Source organism: Melospiza georgiana, chromosome 8, assembly GCF_028018845.1.
Source record: "Melospiza georgiana isolate bMelGeo1 chromosome 8, bMelGeo1.pri, whole genome shotgun sequence".
NCBI classification, from domain to species: Eukaryota; Metazoa; Chordata; class Aves; order Passeriformes; family Passerellidae; genus Melospiza; species Melospiza georgiana.
The window spans coordinates 24,035,378-24,057,601 of record NC_080437.1 but is presented as its reverse complement, the minus strand read 5'-3'; the positions used below and the strand labels follow the sequence as shown (position 1 = coordinate 24,057,601).

Genomic DNA, 22,224 nt, shown 5'->3' with positions numbered 1-22,224 from the left:
CTGCAGAAAAAAAAAAAAAAAGAGAAACATCTTGCACATGACTGCACCAGAAGGCCAAACACAGCATCTCCTTACAGGTTGCAGACAGCATTACTGCAATCTTAATGCCATTCATTACAGGTTGCAAATCAACTTCTATGCAGCTGGAGGCTTGTAAGAGCAACCAAGCTTCCTTTGTGCACCACTGAAAAAACCCCAGGAAAATTAAAACGTAAAATATAGACAGCTTATGGCAGCAGGTGGAAGAAACAAAGTACTGCAAAGTGCATACCACTGTCCAATCACCTGTCTGGGACACTGGGACTACTGCAAAATACCATTTCCATTAAATGATCCAACTACCTGAATACCAGGTCCCATATGACACCAGTTCCAGCCCATCACCAAGCATGTCCATCCTGGGTAAAAACATTAAACTCTTGGAACATTTAAAATAGATAACCATTTAAATAATGTGTAAAAATGTGCTTATTGTGGCATTTCTTATAGAAAAGTTATTTGATACAAATGTGCAGGACTTGAAGACCCTGATTTAATCAAACTAGTACGAACAGGCTTTGAAACATGGTGACTCTTCCAAGGACAAATCCCAGCTGTGGGCCAGCTCTCTCTCCCTCTCACCATCTTTCATCCATAATCCCATGTGAACGTTACCAAAATTAACGGGTTCAGCAAAGCATCCTGTGAATTGCTGTTTCAGTCCCAGGAGAATGATACCCTCGAGCAGTGACAAACTGCAATCTGAAGGAAGGGTCATTGGGATCTGCTCCCCTCTCCCAAGATGGTCAGTACCTAGCCCTGGATATGAGGCACAGTAAGAAAGGTCAGTGCTGAGGACAGACTTGTTCTCGATTGTGGTTTTAGGTTTTTCAAAAGTGCCGTCTTGGACCTATACCATTTCACTTTTCAAAAGAAAAAGTTACAAAAACCAGTAAACAAAAAGTTAGTCAGCATACATCTAGGTTTATATACACTGAGATTTACAAGTTTGTCATTGAGTGACTTCTGCCACAGACCACTGCACATTTGTCCCTAACAAAACAAAAAGCTTGAACCAATGGTCATTAGAAGTGACAACGGGTCATTGCTTTATCAACAAGCATAAAGGTAGTAAAAAATAGAACTGTAACTACTTATCTTAAAAATGCTGATTGACACAAGCAACCCCTCCCATTTCTGCAACTTGCAATTGCACATCCTGCTCTATGACAGAGAACAAAACCTGCATCTTTATAGGCATTCTGCCAGAGACCAATTTTCTGTTGACAGCTGAACACAGAGAACTGTCATCAACCACAGCACCAACTGAGAGGGATTCCTCTGAGAAGCTATAGCCCATGCAAGATTCCTTGGCACTTCACACAGGACCAGGAGAGGACAGGGTTTCTCTTTGTTTAACAATGTTTTCAGCAGCATTACCCCCTTCCAACAAATGACAGTCTGAATGTGTGATGGGTGATTTTCGCATAGCCCCTTTTACCAAGCTGGCTTATTGCTGGCTTTGTGCAGTTAGACCATATGAAGATCCCCACCACTACCTGCCCAGCTGTTAAGGGTCTACAGTACTGGAACAGTTCACTGTCAAGCACTTCAAAGGCTTCTTCCAAGGATAACAACATCCTTTGGAAATCCTTCCATTTTAGCAATTTCAAAACAACCCAGCTTGCTGTAAAATTCCAAGATTCTTTTATCATCTGGTCTCACTTCACAAAAAGCCCCACGGGAGCCTGAAGAAAGAAAAGAAACAAAATACTGTAGGGTAAGAGTTATCATAAAAAGCACAGACATCAAATATTACTAGAGTTCCCACAAATTTTATGAGGTAAATCAGTGATCCAATTCCACATGAAGCATAGTGGCCAAGAGTTCAGATTTATGGCAGCACAGCTGACCATCCCCTAAGGGGACTCCACACTGCATGCATCCATCAGTCTGAACAAACCCTCTGCACACCTTTCACTGCACACAAAAATATCTGATGTTGGCTCCAAAAGCAGCATTGCAGGAAGGCACCAAGTGGCACAAAGGAAGTGTGAGTGTGAGGTGCACAGTCAGGGCAGGCAGCCAAGAACTTCCCATATTGAAGGTTTGGTAATTACCCACCAGTGCACACAGCCAAACTTTAAAAAAAGCATCATTACCAATGCCAGCAGGAAAAATATAGACTTTTGTGCAGTGTTCAAGATGTAAAGATGTGTGCTCTCAGTGCCAAATTGCTCCCTCAGTCCTGCCTGTCTTCTAATTTGCAGGATAATGCCTAAAATGAAAAGCTCCCTCTTTCAAGGCAGGAACAGAAGTTAGCTGTTCAAAAGTTTTTGCAATTATTTACTAAAATCTTCCCAAGTTTGCCTTGCACTCTAGAAATGACATGTAATTAGGAAACAAGGAATTCTAAGTGCAAGAAATTTACCATTAGCCTTTAGAGAAGAGAGCAGGCAGGCCATCATACTCTTGGCCACACTTGGATCTGTCACTTTTTTGTGGATATCAATCTTTATCAAAGATGGGAAGTTAGCAAGGAACGATTCTGGCAATACTTCTTGTTCTTCATGGAAGCTTAGCATTATTTTCTGAAAAGAATATTAGAAACAGGTATTTAATAATTATCCAGCTTTTAATTTTCATTCATCTTTAACAGGGGAGACTGCTTTGCTCACGGACCGTACCCCAAAACCAGCAGGCTTTTCAGCTACACCTCCTGATGGCTACTTAGTTCCTCACCTGCTGAACTGCAGTCTGTACTGTCTAGACAAAGACACTGGCTAGAAAAGCTTCTCAGACCATCAAAGGAGGCATGCAAAGCTCCTTCTCAGTGACCCATACTTCAAGTGAAAGAAAACACAAGCCAACACAGAACCAGCAGTTTGCACACAGATACTTATTTCTTTGCCTTTTTAATGGGCAGTTTTAGGCTGCCTTGCACCATTTACAGCTGTCACACTCCACAGACAGCTCAGATTTTCACACCAAAACCAAGTGCTCTTGAATTTGTTTTCCCTACTTAAACTGGTAAGATTTTCAGTGCTCTACCTGCAGCATGGGGAAACTAACACTACATTCTGCAGTAGAAAAGAGCAGGAGCAATACTTTACTTTCAAAATGTAATTTTCTCCAAATGAAGGTGCTTTACATTTACTGCATGGATTACTACTCAAGTACACCTCATGGGTGTATTACAGCACATAGCTGTATCTGACTGCCAATGAATAATTCTAATCTCCTTCTGATACATCAGCTGCTTTAATACATGCTCAAAGTCTTCAGAAAGGTGAAAAAACTGAATTCCATGTGAATTCAAAAAAACAAAGACCCACTTTGCAAAGACTTCAGCATATAGTTCTGATCTCACAGCTTATACCAACCTCTGCTTCAGACAGCTCCTTGTCACTATTTGGTTTAGTGTATTTTTCTTGCATGAAAGGGATCCAAGACATTTTGCATTTCTTAATGAAGGGAGTTACATCAACTGTTCCCAAAGCATAGCCACATATGCCATCCTCATCTTCTAAGACAAAGCAGTAATCCAGGCTGAGGGTGAGCAGACCTCCAACTAACCTGCAGAAAAAAGGTGCAAATTTAGTCAAAAGAAGGTGTGTTTGACCAAGTATGCCCTTCAGGTTCCACAGAGGAGACTCCAGAGTCAACCAAAGAAGATGAGTCCGCCAGTCATGGAATTAGTTCCAACAAAGCACTAACTGACTGATCAGCTGTCAAAACTTAGCTATGAGCAACATCTGCACCTCAGGATTCCACTGTTTAATTCCATACACACTACTCTTCAGCTTTTGCTTAGTTGCTCTGCTGCCATTATTTCCTTGCTTTCATAATTGCCTTTGGGTATTGCTTGATACCAGTTACACATCCTTTCTTAAGTGCCTTTCTGCCACCCAGAGCAGACTGTCTATAAAATTCTGTCTAAATTAAACATCCAAGATGACAAAAAAAAAAAAAAAAATCCACTCAACGTAGCTCATTTTTAATGCCCCATTTTTTTCATCACTTATCCTTTTACAAAGTTTGTACATGTACTTCAGAAAAACTTGAGGCACTTGGCTGGGAGACTGTACCTCAAAACCCGTCAATTCTATTTTAAGAACTACAGTAGGTCATAAAAAAAGCAGAGGATAACTACAGACTATGGACAGTCTCATGATATACTTTCACAAAATCTGAAATAAGACACTGTGATGCACACCTTTCAGAATACAGAGGCTTCAGCTAAATTTATTTTCTAACCACTCACTACAGGCAACCAGCACATGAACTGAGACATAAGTGTCAACAGCCTCTTTAAGAAACCAAGACCCCAATTTCCTGAGAGTAAATTATTTTATCTACTCTAAATGCTCTTTGTATTCTTCCCACACACAATTCTAAAAATTCAAATTAAATACACTATCAGGACTTCACCCTTCAGAACCACCTCTGCAGGACACTTGCTGCTAATACATACTTGTCTCCAATTAAATCTGGTAAACTATGGAAGGGTTGATCAGCTCCATCAGCATACATTTCTCTGCAGATCTTATATACAGATGCCTAAGAGGAGAAAAGAGATTATTTTAACTTAGCAGTCACATTCAAAAGAGAGTATGTCATTAACAGCTGCACTATAACCTAGTACTGACAGGCACCCAGTCACCAGAGATCAAAAGCATCCATCTATGCCAAAGGCTGGCATTCCCTCCACCTCCTCCCTGAAAGCAACTCAAAGTTGCCTTCAAAAACACAGCAGTTAAATTGGATGGCTGGGAAGGAAAGGCTAGAGGGCAACCTCCTGCTCTTGTAACAGCACCAGATTAATTCTGAGGGTCAGATACCTAAACACTCAGTGAAGACCACCACCATTGCTACAAAGTCCCTTCACAAAACCTCTGCTGCTCCACTAAGGCAACTCAACTCAACCTCTGCAAAGGACACATACATCCTGCATGTTAAAAGGCTTTCACCTGGAACTCTTTAAAAGAGCAAATTTGAATTAGTCACATCTTAAATAAGAAACTTCACCTTTTTTTAAAACAAAAATGCTTTGCATTTGAGACTTTCTTCCTTTAGTTAAAGGGTAACTCCTCAGAAAAAATACTGTTTATGACTGCATGCTTAGCTGCACCTCTACTTGCTAAGGTGGTTTAGAAATATCAATTCCATTTTCTACCAAAGAACAAGCTTAGGTGGAGTCCTGCACAAAGGTTTGGAAAAGGCTGCTTTACTGTTTGTGAGAACAACACAGGATAGAGCTGGCCCAGAACTGGCAGGAAAAGGAGACTTCATGTGTCAGCCTTGTATGTCTGACTGGCTTCAAAGTTAAGACTTGTTTGAAATCCTGCAAACTCAACCTAGAAATTCCTGTTTCATCTCAGTCTACCTACTAACACAAGATCTCAAGCTGCATTAACCCCTACATTGTTTAAACTGCATCCATAAAGAGTTAATTAAGCATTGGCTGATACTTCACTTTCAAGTATTCTCCGTACTAAGCTAACAGGAAAGAAACTACACTACAGATCCATTCAGAAAACAGAAGAGGTAAAAAGCACTAATCAAAAATGACTAATGGAATTTTCCTGATTTTAAAGTATCAAACACTCCAAAGCAGATCTGACAACATTCTTTCGAAATCAGACCAAAAAGCTTCCAACTGTAACTTAAACAGTATGAATGGCTGAACCATGATCCCACTTTTCAGCTCCATTTTGAGATGCAGTATCAATGTTCTGCCTATACAGCTCTGCAAATACCAGTAGGTACCACAATAACCACTGACTCAAACAGGCATACATACACACCCACCCTCTAAGCTTAATTCACTGGATGTTTCCCTGCTGCAAGAATTCTTCTACCAGCTGGACAAATTTAACTTGTCTTTCATAAATAAGGAAGGCACTCACAGATTTAAAAGGGTGAGGGGGTGGGAGGCTGAGAATCAAGCTGTGGGTGTACACGAAGTGCTGCACAGCATATTGCTGAAACAGAGGCATATCATTTAACCTCAGTTCTGTGAGCTAGCACTTGTACTTTGTGCAAGACATCAGGACATCTGCTTCATTAGGGAAAAGGGGACTCAGCAATAATCACTGTTGCCATGAAAGAAAGTGCATAACTAACAGCAAAAGTGACAAGTGTCAAAAGCAGTTACCTCATCTTTAGGGAAGTAGGGTCGTATGGTGTACACTTTGGAAGTGGGTGTTAATGGAGGTGGTTGAAAAAAGAGGTCATTTGCCCCATCAATAGGCAGCAAACGCTGTGAAAACAAAATATTTAATATAACTGTATGAACAACAAACCCCATCACTCTTGGGTGTGCACTGCAGACTCCCAAAATAACATTTGCTACTTGCTACCCCAAAAGAAGGTGGGGTTGGTATGCTTTACAAATGCAAAGACCTTATTTGAATAGAAAATATCCAATTGGTGTTCTAAAATATGCAATTGAAACAGCACATTAAGAGTCTGTTAATCTTAACTGCTTTAAAAACTTTTTACCAATCATATCTACACTGTCTAAGAACACAGAATGTCAGGAGGAAAGGTTTGGTCTGAAGAGGGTTAACTGGCCAGAGGAGACGCTTTATCCCAAAAGCAATGCGCTGATTCAATTTGCTGCGCGCAGAGCACCTGTGAGGGGGGAAAAGTACAGCGCCTGAAAAATCCATGAACAAATGTGCACATGGTACAAACAGCGAGCTAGGAATACTGGCCAATCGAATTCCTCGCAGTAAAGCACAGTACAGCATCATTTCCAGAGGAACCAAAATTTGGAGGACGATCCCTTTTGCTCATGGAATTCCCATTGGCAGACAAGCATGCGCGCATTGTGCAATTGCGGGCGCAGGTAAAAATGCTGTGCGACCTGCAAAGAAACAATGTGAAATGTACAACTAAAGCCGCTGCGCTTCGCATGCGCGTGGGACAGGCAGCATCTCCTTGAGAAATTACTGTAGAAAGGGGAGGAAAATTATTTTAAACCAAGCTGTAAGGCTAATGGACTTTGGACCAGAAAGCCTTCGGCAGACCAATCCTTCCAGACCTCTGATGTGCAACAAAAGGTTTCTCATAAAACAAAGAAAATGTCATTCAGTTGTGAAGTCATATTGATACCTGGAACTCTCCTGCTAGACCACCTCTAAAGGCCCAGGGTTCTTGGTCTCCACTTAAGAACTGTGCTGAAGATTGACTACGACACCCTGTTGAGATCAGATCCAAGCGGAGAATGTTACGAGAAGGGGGATTTCCTGGGTGTCTTACATGTCCAAAAAGCTAACATACACTTGTGGAAAAAGCTCTCTAACTGAGCTAGAATCCAGGGCTTGGGGAGGGGGAGGGGCTGTAATAATGTATCATTTATAAAGCTTTTGTGCTTATGCACTAAGTGGGGTATTTCAAATTTTTGATTGCCTGTAACAGACAGGTGAGACAATTCAGCTACACACCTCATTCTAGACCAGAAGGCACAAGAATGGTGCCCTGCAGAACTACGTAGACTTCCCACCCATTTTGTACACTTTTTTTTTTGGGGTATTTGTGTTAGAAACATTCATTTAATCTATGAAAATCTGACATCATCGAAGCTACGTGGCTCAATAGATACTACCATAAATTTTAGATCAAACAAATGCCATTATCACAGCCCCTGAAAAAAAAAAGGACCTTTCTGAAGTCACATTTTAGTACTGATTGTTTCTAATCTTGTCAGAAAACTAGGACTAGCAATATATGTAAACAGTCTGGAACAGATCAGGCAGCCACGACAGCTGTATGAAACAGCATGCTTGCAAGAGACTACACAGATTTACATAATCCAGGCCACACCTTCACAATACTGTTGGCACATTAAGGAGCTAAGTAGTGTTAACTGGAATTAACTTATAATTTAACTAATACACCTTGGTGGCCACTACTAGCTTTGCATTTTTTATACTGATTTTAATTTCCACAAGCATACTGGATGCACCAGGGACCCTGCTGCTCAACCAGCAGCAGCATGCCCACTGCAGAGCTTAGCTTTAGCTTGCACTTGCTTTAGAAAAGAAGATTCCATTGGCTGTTTGATTTTTAACACTGTTCTGCCAGCAAGGCAGTGCAGCCTTCACCAAGTAAGATAAATGACAGCTCTGGAGAGACAAAAAAGCCAAGTGGTGGCTGGAGTGGAGATCTCAACTATCCGCCTAGTTTTCTGACAAGAGGAGCAGCGCAATTCTCTTTTCCTTTTGTGGACAGCAATCTACCTCCTGTTCAAGTAACAGTCTCAGATCAGTACAGACAAGTATGTTGTGCTAGTCAGAGAGTCCCAAAGTGTGCCAAGTTTGACATTTAGGCGAGTTTAGGAATACAGGTTCAATATAAACTATCCTAAGTATGGTAAATTTCAGAAACAATCCAAACACCAGAACTCAAATTTGGTTCACTCCCACATTTTAGAATTCTCACATAAGAAGAGATCCCTCCCAAAGAAATTTAGTCAAAAACTTGGAAGACAGTATCTGTCTGTCCTTTGAGACTACAACTTAACTAGCACTTCCAATAATTACAGTAAAGAGCTGTGTGAATGAAGAGCTGTATAAATGAAAATCATAGTTAATGCCTCAGTCGCTGCGCAAATGTGACTTCAGTTCATGCCTGCTGTACATCTAATCTATCTGAGCTGCCTCACAGACAAAACCTTTCCATTTTAATTAATTAATGACGACGCGCTGTGAACATCTGGCGCTGTCCATCCCATAGCAGCAGAAACTTGTGCTGAGGATTCTCCCATCTGTACACAATGGGGAAGAAGACAATAGAAGTCATTAGTAATCCATAGTACTGTACAGCCACACTAATTTAAGGGACTGAATGCTAGCTGGACTTGGGAGGAGAGGTGAAAAAAGTGAACATCCAGTGGACCATTGAGCACACCACTGTGAAAACTAACTTGTTTGGATTTGTAATGTACTTGACTTTATATAATGAGGTATTTTATCAAGGACCTTTACTCTGTATTTACACCAGTGATAAAACACAAGCTGAAGACAAAAATGGCCCCTCTCACAGAAGCACTGTTAGGATAAGATTATTAAACTGTACATGTGAAAAACCTTTAATTTTTCAACTATCTAATACCAGTGTGGGTACTGGAACAGAACAGTGCCAAAGTTAACAGAGTTGGTGTTTACTGAGTTGGCTTCTGCTGTGAACCACTCCAAATATTTTATGCACTTAGAGACTTGAACCATACTTTACAGGGACACTGAAAACAATTTCAGCTGAACTTAGTACAGTCTGATAATTCTGAAATGCAGTCTGCATTGGGCTCTTGATGTTTTCAAAGACCACAAAAACCACTGTTCCCTTTGTAGAGCTTTGGCCTAGAGTTGTAAGCAGATTAAGTTACCAAGAAGAGAGCATTTTGTCTAGCTAAATGTCAACATACAGCAAGGACAGTAAAGTTGGAGGAGATGCGTCACACTTAAAAATGCACAAACTAGAGCTTTAAAAACAGCATGAAGTTGTTCAAGAAATGTTAACATACTACAATGCTGCTGAGTTTTCCTCCCCCACCTGGTTTTCTTCTCTGTGCTTTGCAGAAGGCAATCTTAAAAGCTCTCTTCTTTATCAACTATGAGTTTAGAGATCAGATATTTAATAAGCACAAAACTCAGGAATCTGTTGGACATATAACAAGTTGACAATTTAATAGGTCTTCTCTGTCCTTGTTTAAATCTGTCAGTATTTAAGAATATAATTTAAAGACAATCCAAACACTAGGATTAGACCAAGGTTGTGTAATGGTTAGCCACTGTGAGGTTTGTGACAGCTACAGAAAGTGTGACTTGAAACCATCAGCTTTGCTGTCTGCTGTGTATATCAAGCAACTCCACAGCATATTCCTTACAGTTGGATTGAAACCTGAAAGTGAAATGAGGTGACTAGAATTACTCAGGCCATGCTGGTGCTATTTGCCAACTTAGGATCTCTCAAAAATCTTTCAGGAAAAAAAGCAACAAAACAAAACAAAGTGCCACACATTAAAAAAAAAAACAAAACAAAACAACTGTTTCAAGATTATTTTAAGTCTCAGACAAAATCTGTCCAGAGAGCTCCACAATTTCCATCCATTACCAAAAACTAAAATATAGATTAAAAAAAAATTAAAAAATCAGCAATTTGGGAAGTGTTTAAAGGAAATGATTTTGCACCAGAATAGCCTTATGCTAAAGCTCGCATGCGCACAGGGGCTGGGAGGATCACCTTCCTCAAGGCCAGGCCCATTGAAAGGTCTGTTGAAGACAGCAATAATGTTATCAAGACAGAGCAAACAGCAGATGGCTGAGGTGATCACATTTCGTAGTGTCATTTCCAATCAAAGATCGGGGCACCCAAGGAGTTACGTGGCATAGTCCAGTGTGCATTCAGTCAAGAGTAAGTTAAAGTCAACACTTACGTGTCAGATGAGATTCAAGTTTCATTAGCCCAAGAAGAAAATCAAGGTCTCCAATCTTAAGCATCCAGCAGACTTCACTTTTAATAGCAAAGCAAACTCACTGCAAGCGTTGCTTCAAATAGCAAGACAGGAAAACCTTTAAAACAGGGTCCAGCTAGACCCTCTGTCCAAGAAAACACATTCACCTAATGCTTCAGTTTTCCCCGTGGGCTAATTAAAAACACACATAAAAAATAATCTATCTGGGATTATAATGGCTCCCAATGCACCTACCTAACCACTGCACAAAAGATTTCACCATTGACATAATACTCTTGATATCCCAGACGTAGGAGTACATGTCATAAAGGATTGTCCTGTTGGCACAATTGGAGAGGCGAGTGAACATGCCCATCACCAAGCTGCACATCTCTTCAAACTTGGCTGCTCGGTTACGCCATTCTTCTATCTATGAGAAAGATCCACAAGATCAAACACAGGCTCCTAGGGAGGAGTGGTTCTCTAAATATGGAGAAAGACTACACAATTCACTACTTCTTTTTACCAGGAGGGCTATCACACCACAAATGACTCACAGATAGTCTCTATGACTGTTAGAAGTGAGGCCAGTACTGAGAACACTGGTCAAATGCAATACTAGGCTGCCTTCACAGCTGCTTGGCACTACAGGGCTTAAAACGGTAGATTCCACTGGAGGAGTGAAAATTACTGTGACCTGTACTTCATTATACACTACCCTTCAGGTCTTACTAAGTAGAACACTAAATAAAATTGCTTGGAAACAAACAAAACACTAGATAAAATTGCTTGGAATTTTGACATAAAAGGAGAGAAACAAGATTTGCACTCACTTTTTCAGCATCCTTTCCTTTGCAATTTACACTGACAACACTGCTGTTTGCTCTAAGCCACTGGAATTCCCTCAGCATCTGTGCACCTTTGGGTCCATGTTCATAAGGAAGGTAAAACAAGTCAGCAAGAAGCTGTAAGTCCTCTAAAGTCACTGGTTCTACTGCGTAAAGAGGCTTTTCATTCGGCCCAGGCACAAAATGTTCTTTGTTAATTTGCTCATCAGTCTGCATAGGTGCAATGTCACTACCAGAGTCCTCCTGCATAGACATCTCTGGAGACTTTGACTCAACTATACTCTCCTTATCTGTATCCATTGGCTTCAGCTCCTCTGCCATCTTGGCTTCAGCAATATCTGTCAGTATCTGGTTTGCATTCTTGTCTGCATCATCTTGTTTTTCCACCACCATGTCCATTGGTTCCTCATCAGATTGCTTCTTCTCCTCCTCCTTGGCCAAGGCTGGTGAGTCACTGCTCAGCGCTGCACCCTGGCTCATGATGGGCTCCTGGTACACCGTGGTAACCACTGTTGCTGCATTTAAAGAGGATGGTGCCACCAGTGGCCCTACATCCCCTACAGAGGTTTTAGCACCACTGTGGGCCACTTGCCTACCTGAGAATAAAAAGAAACAAGTTTAGTTTTCAGTACCTGCCAACTAACATTCAAATCAGCAACTCCTGCAAGTGATGGATGATTTTGTTACCACAGCATCCCATCAGCACAGCTTCCTTTTGGTACTTTGCCTGTTCACTTCTGTCAATGTAACTCTAACTATTGACTTCGAGCTTTGCAAGTTTCCTTTTCACATAACTGGTAAGCAAAGATAGGATGAAGAAAAAGTTAGGAAAATTATTTAACATTTATTTTTAACTATGCCATCAGAATAAAAAGCTCTCCAAGTAACTATTTTTGCCTCCGCATCAAATGACTTGGTAAAGTTGTATTTGAATATAAAGGACAGCTCATAATAAAAGCTTAATATGATAAGCTGATGTTTAAATATTTCAAATTCAAAACTGTCTTTAACCTGGGGAAAAATTGAGACATTCAAAACCTTACCAGATACAATCTTGGATAACATGCTCTAACTCACCCTCCCTGACCAAGGTCATTAGACTCAAGATATATCCCAAGCTCCCGCTGTACAAAAAAAAGGCATACGGTGCCAGAAGGAACTCAGCTGATTTATGCAGACAAACTTAGGAAAGTAAAACTATCTTAAAACAACTGGAAGAACAGGGAATCTTCAAGACCAGGACTAGTTTTTACAACAATCCAACCTCAACTAAAAAAAAAAATAAAAAAATCCCAACTGTACTTCCTATTCTCTCAGGTTCCACTGAAGCCTAGTAAGAACTGGGACTAGCAAGATCTGGACCCTTTCCAGCCTTCTATCAGAAATGCCAAAAGATGATATATCAAGATTGCTTCTGTTGATCAGGCAGAGCATTACAAGCACACTGCAGAACATCAAGCATTCTTACTTTTTAATTAAGATTCCCCAGTTACTAAGGCAGAAAATATTTCCAGCAGAAGTGTATGAATTGCCAGGATCTGTAAAATATCTTTAATCTAAACACAAATACTGAACATCTAACACCATTTTTCTACCAGCCTCAAAATGATACCAAATCATACTCACTGCTGTATTGCTGAGGTACTCCAAACTCCTGTAACCATTCTGTTAAGGCCAACTTCAGGGCCATTTGTGGGCTGTAGAGAACATCTGTTTCAATATCTTCATCACTCCCCTCATTTTCCAATTTAATCTGGATTGAAACCGTGCTGTCTTCAGTATCAGCTACAGAGACAAATTTTAAAAGTTATCATGTTAGTTTAATTTAAAATAATAAGGCATTCAGTAACTCAAGGGCTCACTTGACAAAAAGGACAAGTTACTAGATTCTAATTAGAAAAAAAATTAAAATTATGGTCACCACCAATGTCAACACAGAAACCAGACACTGACATTCAGGGTATCTTCTGATGTGAACTGCTTCTATTCCAATGAAATCATATCCATGGACACATTTCAAACTTGGGCATTAAACTTGCTTTCCAAGAGCATTAATTACATAACCTCTCCAGACGAAGAAATTCTTTGATACCATGTGCTACAGATGTGCCCCAGGAAGTCAGTAAAGCAAGATCATTATCTTTCAGGCAACTGCCATTTATTCATGGAAGAGAAAAGGGTAGGTGATCATAAGAAGAAAAAGTTGGTGAGGAAGAGAGAAAATCATTAAAACCACAGAGAATTGGTATGATTTATATGGTTAAGCACAGATCCAGCAAACAGTTACACATACTTACTCATCACCACATCTTTTCTCACTCCATTCATGTTAGACTTGTACCAGGTTGCAAGCGTGTGAATGGCAACATAATTGGCTTCAAATTCACAGTTTGGATTGGTCAGAACACCCTTGAGTCGAGGGATGAGCTCAGTTGACCGACCCTTGTAAGGCCCAAGAAAAAGCCTCTTCTGATCATAATCATTAGCATGAATGTTATCCCAGATAACTGGGGCTCTCCTGATGATCTTAGAAACTTCTTCAATGGATTCTACAGGAATGTCTTTGGATACAACTTTCGGACCTAAGCAGGAAAGAGGATGGTCAGAGGGCTTTGCATATACTCCAAGATTCAACCCCCAAGTAGCTGGACAGTTTATTTTACAAAATACTTATGAGAAAATACTTAACACCAGCAAAATAAAAGAAATAAGCTATCGATCTTTACCTGTCCATAACACTTCAATTCCAGGGAGCAGTTTTTCTCCTACAGTCCGTAAATACGGAGACTGGGCAACATTTGGGTAACAGAAAGTTCCACAGTACTCTGCACAGGAAAAGAGAATGTCACTGTCATTAGAAGGATGCACATGTGTGACAACATACCCAATTGTCCCACAAACACATTGAGAGAATACAACCCTTGGAAATGAAAAACATATATAAAATTATTCCAGTAAGGCTCAAAAGTCTAAAGTATAAATAAAAAGGACATTATGAATGATATTCTGCATAAATATCAGAAACAAATGGTAGTGAATTATTTTAAATTGCTCAAATGTCAAAACTAGGAAAAAATTAATCAAGTCCTTAAGTACAAGGCCTGTTACAGCAGATAGTATCCAAGAGAATGAGAAAACCCCAACACTCATTACCAAGTGCAAATATCTAAAAACTGTCACACTGGAACATATGTCTCTAAAGTTAAGGTCTGCAACAGAACCACAGTGTAAGAGGATAAACTAAAAATAATTTTTGATAAAAAAAGCAACTCGGTGACTAGTGAAGTGAGCAATCTTATTAAAAATAGGAACCAGTGACAGCCATAAGCACAGACTACCTCTACTTTAAAAAATCTTAGAAACTAACAACCTGCTAATTCAAGAAGCAAAGATTTCAGTTCAAGTTAGGAAAAAATAAATTTTCCATTAGCCTAATTCTCAGTTCAAACTTCCTGAACTGTTCTATCAAGCTGCTTATTTGCTTGGCATTGAACCTTTCAGAGATTTATAAATTTGGAAAAATCTTTGCATACATCTGAATAATCAAACTTTTCTTTGTAAATCAATTTCTTCAATCAACCCCAAAATACTCTTTAAGGCAGTTATTAAATGTTAAACCAGGTTTTCAAACAGTAAGGTAACAGTCCCCCTCCTTTAAGGCTCAATGAAAATATTCTGCTTGTTTTACCTGTAGGACAGAAAAGGAATGTGTCTGGTTCTCCTAGATATTGATATATCTCATTTGTGATTGAGACTTGAGCATGAGCAAAAGAACTGAAAACTTCTTTGTCTGCTGCGCACATGTTGTGATCAATATCATCAAACAGCAGTGCAAAAGACCTGCAGCCAAACTGAGAAACCTAATACAAGAGACAAGAGTAAAATGTTTAATTTGTTAAATTATTATTGTTTCTTTTAATCAAACAGTAGGACTTTTAGATCTAACCTTAGAGACAGCTACAGGAACAGGGATATAGCTCTATTCACAATGAATGCCTGCCTCTGACCCATAGCTCTGCTGCTCTCAAAGATTAGATCTTTAAAGACATGCAATCTGTTCCAGTTTTAACCACCCAAAGCTGATCTCACAGGATGGACAGCTGGGAAAAAAGCTAATTCTGTAACAGCTCTTGGACAAAGGAGAGGAGTCAGGAGAACAAAGAAGATGTGCATGTCAGGTCTGCAAAGGCATTTACTGTGGGCTAGAGTTCTTCCTTTAGCAATGCATCTTGGCTTCAAGATTCCGAAATACTCTGAAGACAAAAATAGCCGTCAGCATCCAATACAACAGGAGAACTTCTTTAAAAATCAAAGTTAGCACTGGCTATTTTTGCAATGCAACTTGAACACATCCACTGGAATCATTCAGAGACACCCAAACTAACACCAGTGCTGAAAAGGTTCATGGAGCTGGTGAAAAGCTGCAAGAGTGAGCAAGGAACTGGAGCTTCCAAATGAAGCAGCACTGGAAGTGTGCTAAGCTTGTGTCATCCTTACCTGGTCCAGCTTACGCTTCAATGTGGACACCTCTTTAGGATTGGAGAAAGTGATGTCAAGTCCAGGTGAGATTGCATAGATGAATTCTATTTCATGTTCTCGTGCAGCTGATATTAGAGTCATTAGCTGCTCTGGAAATCAAATTAAAATATTTCAGAAGGACTCAATGAAAAAAATTTCTCAGGCATAATCTAAAGTGTTTTATAAAGTGCAGATACCTCTTCAATCATAATTAGAAAAAAGAATTGCTGGAATTTCTTGAAACTAACATAGCAAAGAACACCAAATTATTTGGAAGATTTTTCAGCAATTATGCCAAAAGGAATACAACAACTGTCCTTGTATTCTCATTTTCCATGATAAAATTTTTATAAATATTTTAAAAGTTTTCTTTATCTCAATGCTGGGAGACAAATATGGCTATAGTCTGTTTCCACAGTACATACATCAACAGTTCCAGAATTATTACTCACGTTTCCCACACATACTAACAATTTATTGCAGTAATATCACTCCATGTGACAGAGGTTCACACACCACTCATATGACTGAAGCTTGGGCACATGAAAAAGTGGGGTGTAGTGTCACCATGTTACTACTTCGTGTGCAGAAGTAGTTTCTTTAAGAAACAAACTTGCAATTGAAGCTTTCATAGAATGAATAAATGTTTTTCATAATATGAATAGAATGAATAAATATTTTTAGCATATTCAACAATCTCTGCTGTTATTAGATATTACCTTGCAGTATCCTGTATTTTTCTGCATTGATCCAATAAGGCATCCAAGAAGAATTATTTAATTTCAAGAGAGTCTAATTTTTCCCCTCACCCAAGGAAAACTATAATCCCTTCAGTCTAATAAAACATCATAAATCCCATAAATGACATAGGTGGGTAAAACAACTCACACTAGCATGAACAGATCTTTTATGTTCTGACTAATTGGTCAAGAGCTGTTTTTCTAACAGATACTCTTTTCATAGAGACAAGGACTTAATGAATCACATAAAAGGACATGCTGTTTGCTCATCAATCTTTTTTTCCTTTCCTAAAGCAAATAATTTCTACTACAAAAAATGTTCAAAAGACATTCAAGAGCCAGAGGAATAAGTCTAAGCAACCTTTCCTGTGACAAAAAATAAATCCTGTAAGATAAAGCCTTAAAACCAGTTTCAGAAATCATCTGCAGTTATAGCTAAAAGAAGTAAATCCATGCTTGTTCCAAAGCTCCCATAAACACACCTGCAGGGTGTTAAAAAGAGGCTTTCAGTCACCTTTGGGAATGGCTACTGTGATTAAACACACACAAGTATACATAGCAATAACCAATTCATTCAAAAATCTGCTTCTAGAAAGCACAGAGGAGAAATAAAGGCAATTACCTGCTTCCTCCACAGAGTACATTTCTCGCCAAAACATCCTGTGCTTGTAGTCATCCTTTGGAGCATACAGGTAGGTATTCAGTCCCCACTTCTGAAGCCTAAAAACACAGGAAAAAAGCCTTCCCATAGCCTACAAATTCAGGAATTCTGTATTTTACTTCATGTTATTCTTTTACTCAAACTGCTTTTTTTATTTCTTCACTGAACATTGTGTTATTTTATTAAGTCACAATAACTTTAAGCACAAATTATATTGGACAAATTTGGTATATGCAAGATAAAAAGGTGAATACAAATCCCAAGAATACAGATATTAGGCAGCAAGTTGCTCTAGGTTAGAACAATTCTTTCCAGACTTAAGTGGAAGTTTATGATTACATTCCGATGGAATGTGCTGCAGTAAGAGGAAACATGACTTGCCTTCTAAAAAGTTCTTTCCTCTGCTCCATCACCCAAGGTCTTCCATAAAATCCTATGGGCAACAAGATTAGAATTATCCAGTTAGATTATGCCTGCTTCATGAAACTTTGTATTACAACTCACCATTTTTTTCCTCTTTTGCTACATTTGTCAAAAAGCTTCCCAAAGCAGAAAGGGAAAGAAAAATAGTTAGCATGAGGAAAGTGTTATAACCTAAAGTGATCTAAATTTTAAATGCAATTATAACTTGTTTTATCTCTTATGATCTAAGGTCTTATAATTTTGGCCACTGAACCAATTAATTTTCAGAATGCAAACTGTGCTCCTGAGCATATGCCCTTGACAAGTCAAGTCAGCATTTTTACAGCAGCAGATTGAACAGTTATAACCTAATTAAACTACCACACCAAACACCTACAAAATAGATTTAACTTTAAGGTGAACACTGAAAACACTTGAAAATATTTACCAGCTCAAAAATGCTTAACTGGTGGTACAGACTAGGATTAATATAAGCAGAATACATAAACACATATTGCAGAAGTTGATGTGTAATTAAAAAAAATGTGCAAGTGAGTCAACAAAATGCTTAGGATTTTATTTCTTTTCTGTTTAATAGGATCTTTGTCAAAATTAAGTTGCAAAGTGATATTCTACTTTATCATTTCCACATTTTACAAGCTAATACTATGTCTGTGAATAATCATATATAAAAGCATCTACCCAAGTGATTGTAGAGTGTATTGAAAGTCATACAATTCCATGGATATTGCAACTGCTTCTGGCTTTAAATCTAATCTTTCCATTCTAGAAACAATACTTGTTTCTCAAAGCCCTCATAGTCAAGTCAACTCACTTAGACCTATGTGCAAACAGTTCAACCACAAGTGGGCACTTCAAAACAAAGCTTCAGCTGGCAGCCCCTGCAAAGACCAGAGACTAAAATAACATGAAATTTAATAAGCTCTTCCTTTCAAAGAGCACAGCCACTCAGTGATGAACGACACTACTAACACACAAAGCTCACACGTCCCCATACTACACCAGCTCAAAAGGTAAACTGTATCTTCATTTCCAAAGCTATTCACCCTCGTAAATCTGTAAATATTCACTCTTATTGAGGACACAATCACCATTCTACCTTCAAAAACTCCAAACTGGTACAACTGAAGACATTTTCTATATATTTCAGTTACATGCTAAGTGTACAATGCTCTTTTATGTAGCTTAAAACAAGAGGCTCAAGTTTAAGAATTATTCTAAGAGTGAGCTCAAACTGCCTGGCACCACAACGTGGCAAAACTGAGCAGCTACTCCTCCTCACAACTGCCCAGTGCAATAGGGAACAACAACAGAGAGCTGGGAGGCCTGAAAACCTCCCAGTTTACCTCACCCAGAAGGAATTTCTTATTTTCACTATAGTTTCCAAACTCTGACTGATGCTGCGCTGAGGAAACTCAGGAACTCACAAAAGAAGTGAAAGCCTGTGAAACCTAAAGAATTTCCCCTATGCCTCATAACTTCATGACACTTTTGCTTTATTTGTAATACTACTGTTTCAGACCTACAAGCCTAAAGCAGAGCACAGCCTACTATTAAAGAAAAAAAAAAAAAGAAAATCAGTTATCAAAAACTAATTAAATAAGGCTGAACAGAACTGGCTAATCTGCAGCAATATTTCTCCATCTGTCACATTTCTTAGGTTACTACTGTCACCAGCCAAGTACAATTCTTGGATCTTTCTCTCTAACTAAAAAAATCGACCTAGTTTTGTATTACTCCCTCAGGACTGTGTGTCAGGTTAATACAAAGTCAAGAGATTAAGCCAAAATACCTCATCCCATTACCACGCTCTCCATCACTAAAAGTCAGGACATCCTAGAGGCAGTGCACCAAAGCTTTGCATTCAGCAATCTCTTAGACCTTATTGCTGTGCAAAACAGTGAATTTGGGAAGTGGTACACACTCTTCACACTCTTAGAGTGCACATCCAGTGTTTGGCCAATTGCCCTCTGCCATCTCTACCAAGATCCAAACTCTCCATCTCAGCACTCTAACCTCACCACACCACAGTCTGTGTTAACCACTACTTTATATTTAAGTATTTATCTACACTTCTGAAGTTAATTCCTGTTTTTCTCTTAACTCTATAATGCCCTTGAGTCACTAATGAGACAAATGTTTTCACTCACTACCATTTACCTCCTTCACCACAAGTTTTTCTGTTGGTGGTGGATTTTTGTTTGCCTTTTTTCTCAACACTCCCCTATTCCTTTTCTCCCATACACATGTTATTGTCAGACTGGCAACTCCTAACCAGTGTTTGACACCTTCTTCAGGCAGAGGCCATTTTCTTGCTTTGTTTTGTGCACAGTACACTCAGGAACACCTGCAACAAAATATATGCTGAGGCAACCAACGATGTAACTAACATGACAAGAAAATTTATTATGGTATTCTCAGTGGTTCCAACAGAAACCTGGATGAACAAGAGACGTTCCAGGTGTATCAGCAGGAACATGAGAAAACATGTTGCTACAATCTGTGTTTTTCCTCACTGTTATGTGTCTCCCAAGCCCTTCATTAGGTATCTACCTTCACAGAATGAAGTCCATTAGCAAAAGAAGGGCATTTTTCTCCACACTGATCGTATTCACGCACTACCAATTCACCTCTCATGGTCATATTTACAGAACCTGAACGATTTTTTAAAAAGATACAAACAGAAAACAGTCTGCAAAGCAGTGCAGATACTGACTTTGATTAACTGCCTGTTCATTTCTCCATTCCATCTGCTAATAATTTTGTTTTCCTATTGGAAAATCATTATTGGTACAGGAAATAAACAATTTAAAACCAACCGTTATGCTGGGAATAAACCATTTTTCCTGCTGACTTTCAACCACCTACCTTAACTGACCTGTCAGAAATGCATTACTGAGAACTACAAAAAGTCCCTTTATTCTGCAGTTCAAGAATAATTTAAACATTTTAATGGTGCAACTATGCTACAAGACAGAGGATTATTCTACAACTAAAATGATACTATAAAATATGTCAGAGAACAAGGTGCATTTAATATCAGTTACTGAGCAAAAGTCCACGAAATCACCTATTTCCTACTCAGGACTGAACGTGAGCCTCTGGAGCGCAGGAAGAGCACGCACAGCTGAGATAATCGCGCGGTAGCTCTGCTCTCGCACTTCCCCCTTTGGACACGTACGAGCAAGCGAGGCGCAGCACGGCCTCAGCCTCCGGGAGGAACCATGGGTGCCGGGCCTGCCCCCGCCCCGCCGCACAGCTGCCATCAAAGGGCGCTCCCCGCTCCGCCACCAGCCCCGGGGGCAGAAGCCCCGCCCGGGAGCCGCGGCTCCTCCCCACCCTGGCGGAGTCCCGGCCAAGAGCCGCACGCCGCCTCCCCGCCGAGCGGGCTCCTCCGGGCGGGGGAGGAGACGGCAAAGCGAAGCCAGCTGGGGCCGGCCCACCCCCCGTCTCCCGCGGATACCGACCCCCCCCGTACGCCCTGTCTCCCAGGGGAGACCCTCTCTGAAAGCTCTCACCTTCGACGACTCCGCAGAGGAAGCGGCGGGAGCCCAGCGCGGTCTCCGTCTCGGTGTCGGTCTCCTCGCCCCCCGGGACCGGCCCTGCCGCGGCGCCCGGCGGTTCTAAGGGGGCACCGGGCACCCCGGCCGGGTTGGGACTGCCTTGGGGCTCCTCCAGCGCCGCCTGCCCCTCCTTCTGCACCATCCTGCCGCCCGCCGCCAGCGCCGCGGCTCGCTGGGCCGGGCCGAGCCGAGCCGGGTCCCTGCCGTCCCCGCTCCGCGGCCCCTTTGTCTCCGCCGCTCCGGGGCCGCCGCCGCCGCTTCCTGTTTACGGGGCGCTGCGCCTGCGCGGGGAACCGGCCCCAACCGGTCCGCGCCGCTCCGCCCGCAGCCGCCCCGCTCCGCGGGACCGCCGCGGGGGCAGGGGAAGCGTGTGCCTCGGCGGGAAGGGAGCGAGGGACGCGGGCGGTCGGGACGGCGTCGGTGGAGCGGGAACAACGGGCTGGGGCGCGGGAGGCTCCTCAGGGAATGAGGCGGGCGGGCGGCGCGCGCGGTCTGCGCAGGCGCGGGGCGCGGGAGGGCGCGCACTGCGCGTGCTCGGCGGGGCCGGCAGCGGGAGGGGCGAGGCCGCGGCCGCCTCAGGGCGCTTGCGCGGGGTGGCAGCGCGCGCCTACGGCGCACGCGCGAGGGGCCGCAGGGACCGAGGGGGAAGCGGCAGTGGGATAGCACGCATGCGCACTGGGGTTTGTGTAGGGAAGCGGCGCGGAGGGGGCAAGGAGGCTGGGGAGGGAAGTGTTTACCTCCGCTCTGCGCCTGCGCCTCGCGGCGCAGCGCCCCGGCGGGAGTGCGCCTGCGCGGGAGCGGAGAGTGCGCGGGCTCCCGTGAGACGTGCCCTACTTCTCGCGCTGCCGCGCAAGCGCAGTAGGGCCCGCCAGGGACAGCGAGCGGCTGAGGGGGGATGGCTGCGACTCTCACGGCACGGCACGGCACGGCACGGGCGATGGCACCCCTGGAGGTGTGTCCGTGCCTGGAAGAGGCCACGGGAGTGCTGAAGGTGGGACGGTATCAGTAGATCACAGGAGGGCTCTGGGGTCAC

At 41.5% G+C, this 22,224-nt stretch overlaps 1 protein-coding gene across 1 annotated transcript; it reads right to left on the bottom strand.

Annotated features, from left to right (window-relative positions):
• Positions 1 to 1,063: 1,063 nt before the first annotated feature.
• On the bottom strand, positions 1,064 to 21,367 carry OGA (O-GlcNAcase). Its single transcript, XM_058029162.1, has 16 exons — positions 21,147 to 21,367; positions 17,587 to 17,638; positions 17,167 to 17,264; positions 15,784 to 15,914; positions 14,975 to 15,146; positions 14,013 to 14,111; positions 13,584 to 13,868; positions 12,913 to 13,071; positions 11,272 to 11,882; positions 10,694 to 10,868; positions 7,099 to 7,184; positions 6,137 to 6,241; positions 4,454 to 4,539; positions 3,363 to 3,555; positions 2,411 to 2,570; positions 1,064 to 1,727 (listed from the first exon to the last, which is right to left on the bottom strand). The coding sequence occupies exons 1-16, from the start codon at positions 21,331 to 21,333 to the stop codon at positions 1,591 to 1,593; spliced, it is 2,736 nt and encodes a 911-aa protein (XP_057885145.1). The 5' UTR covers positions 21,334 to 21,367; the 3' UTR covers positions 1,064 to 1,590.
• Between the last annotated feature and the right edge of the window lie 857 nt (positions 21,368 to 22,224).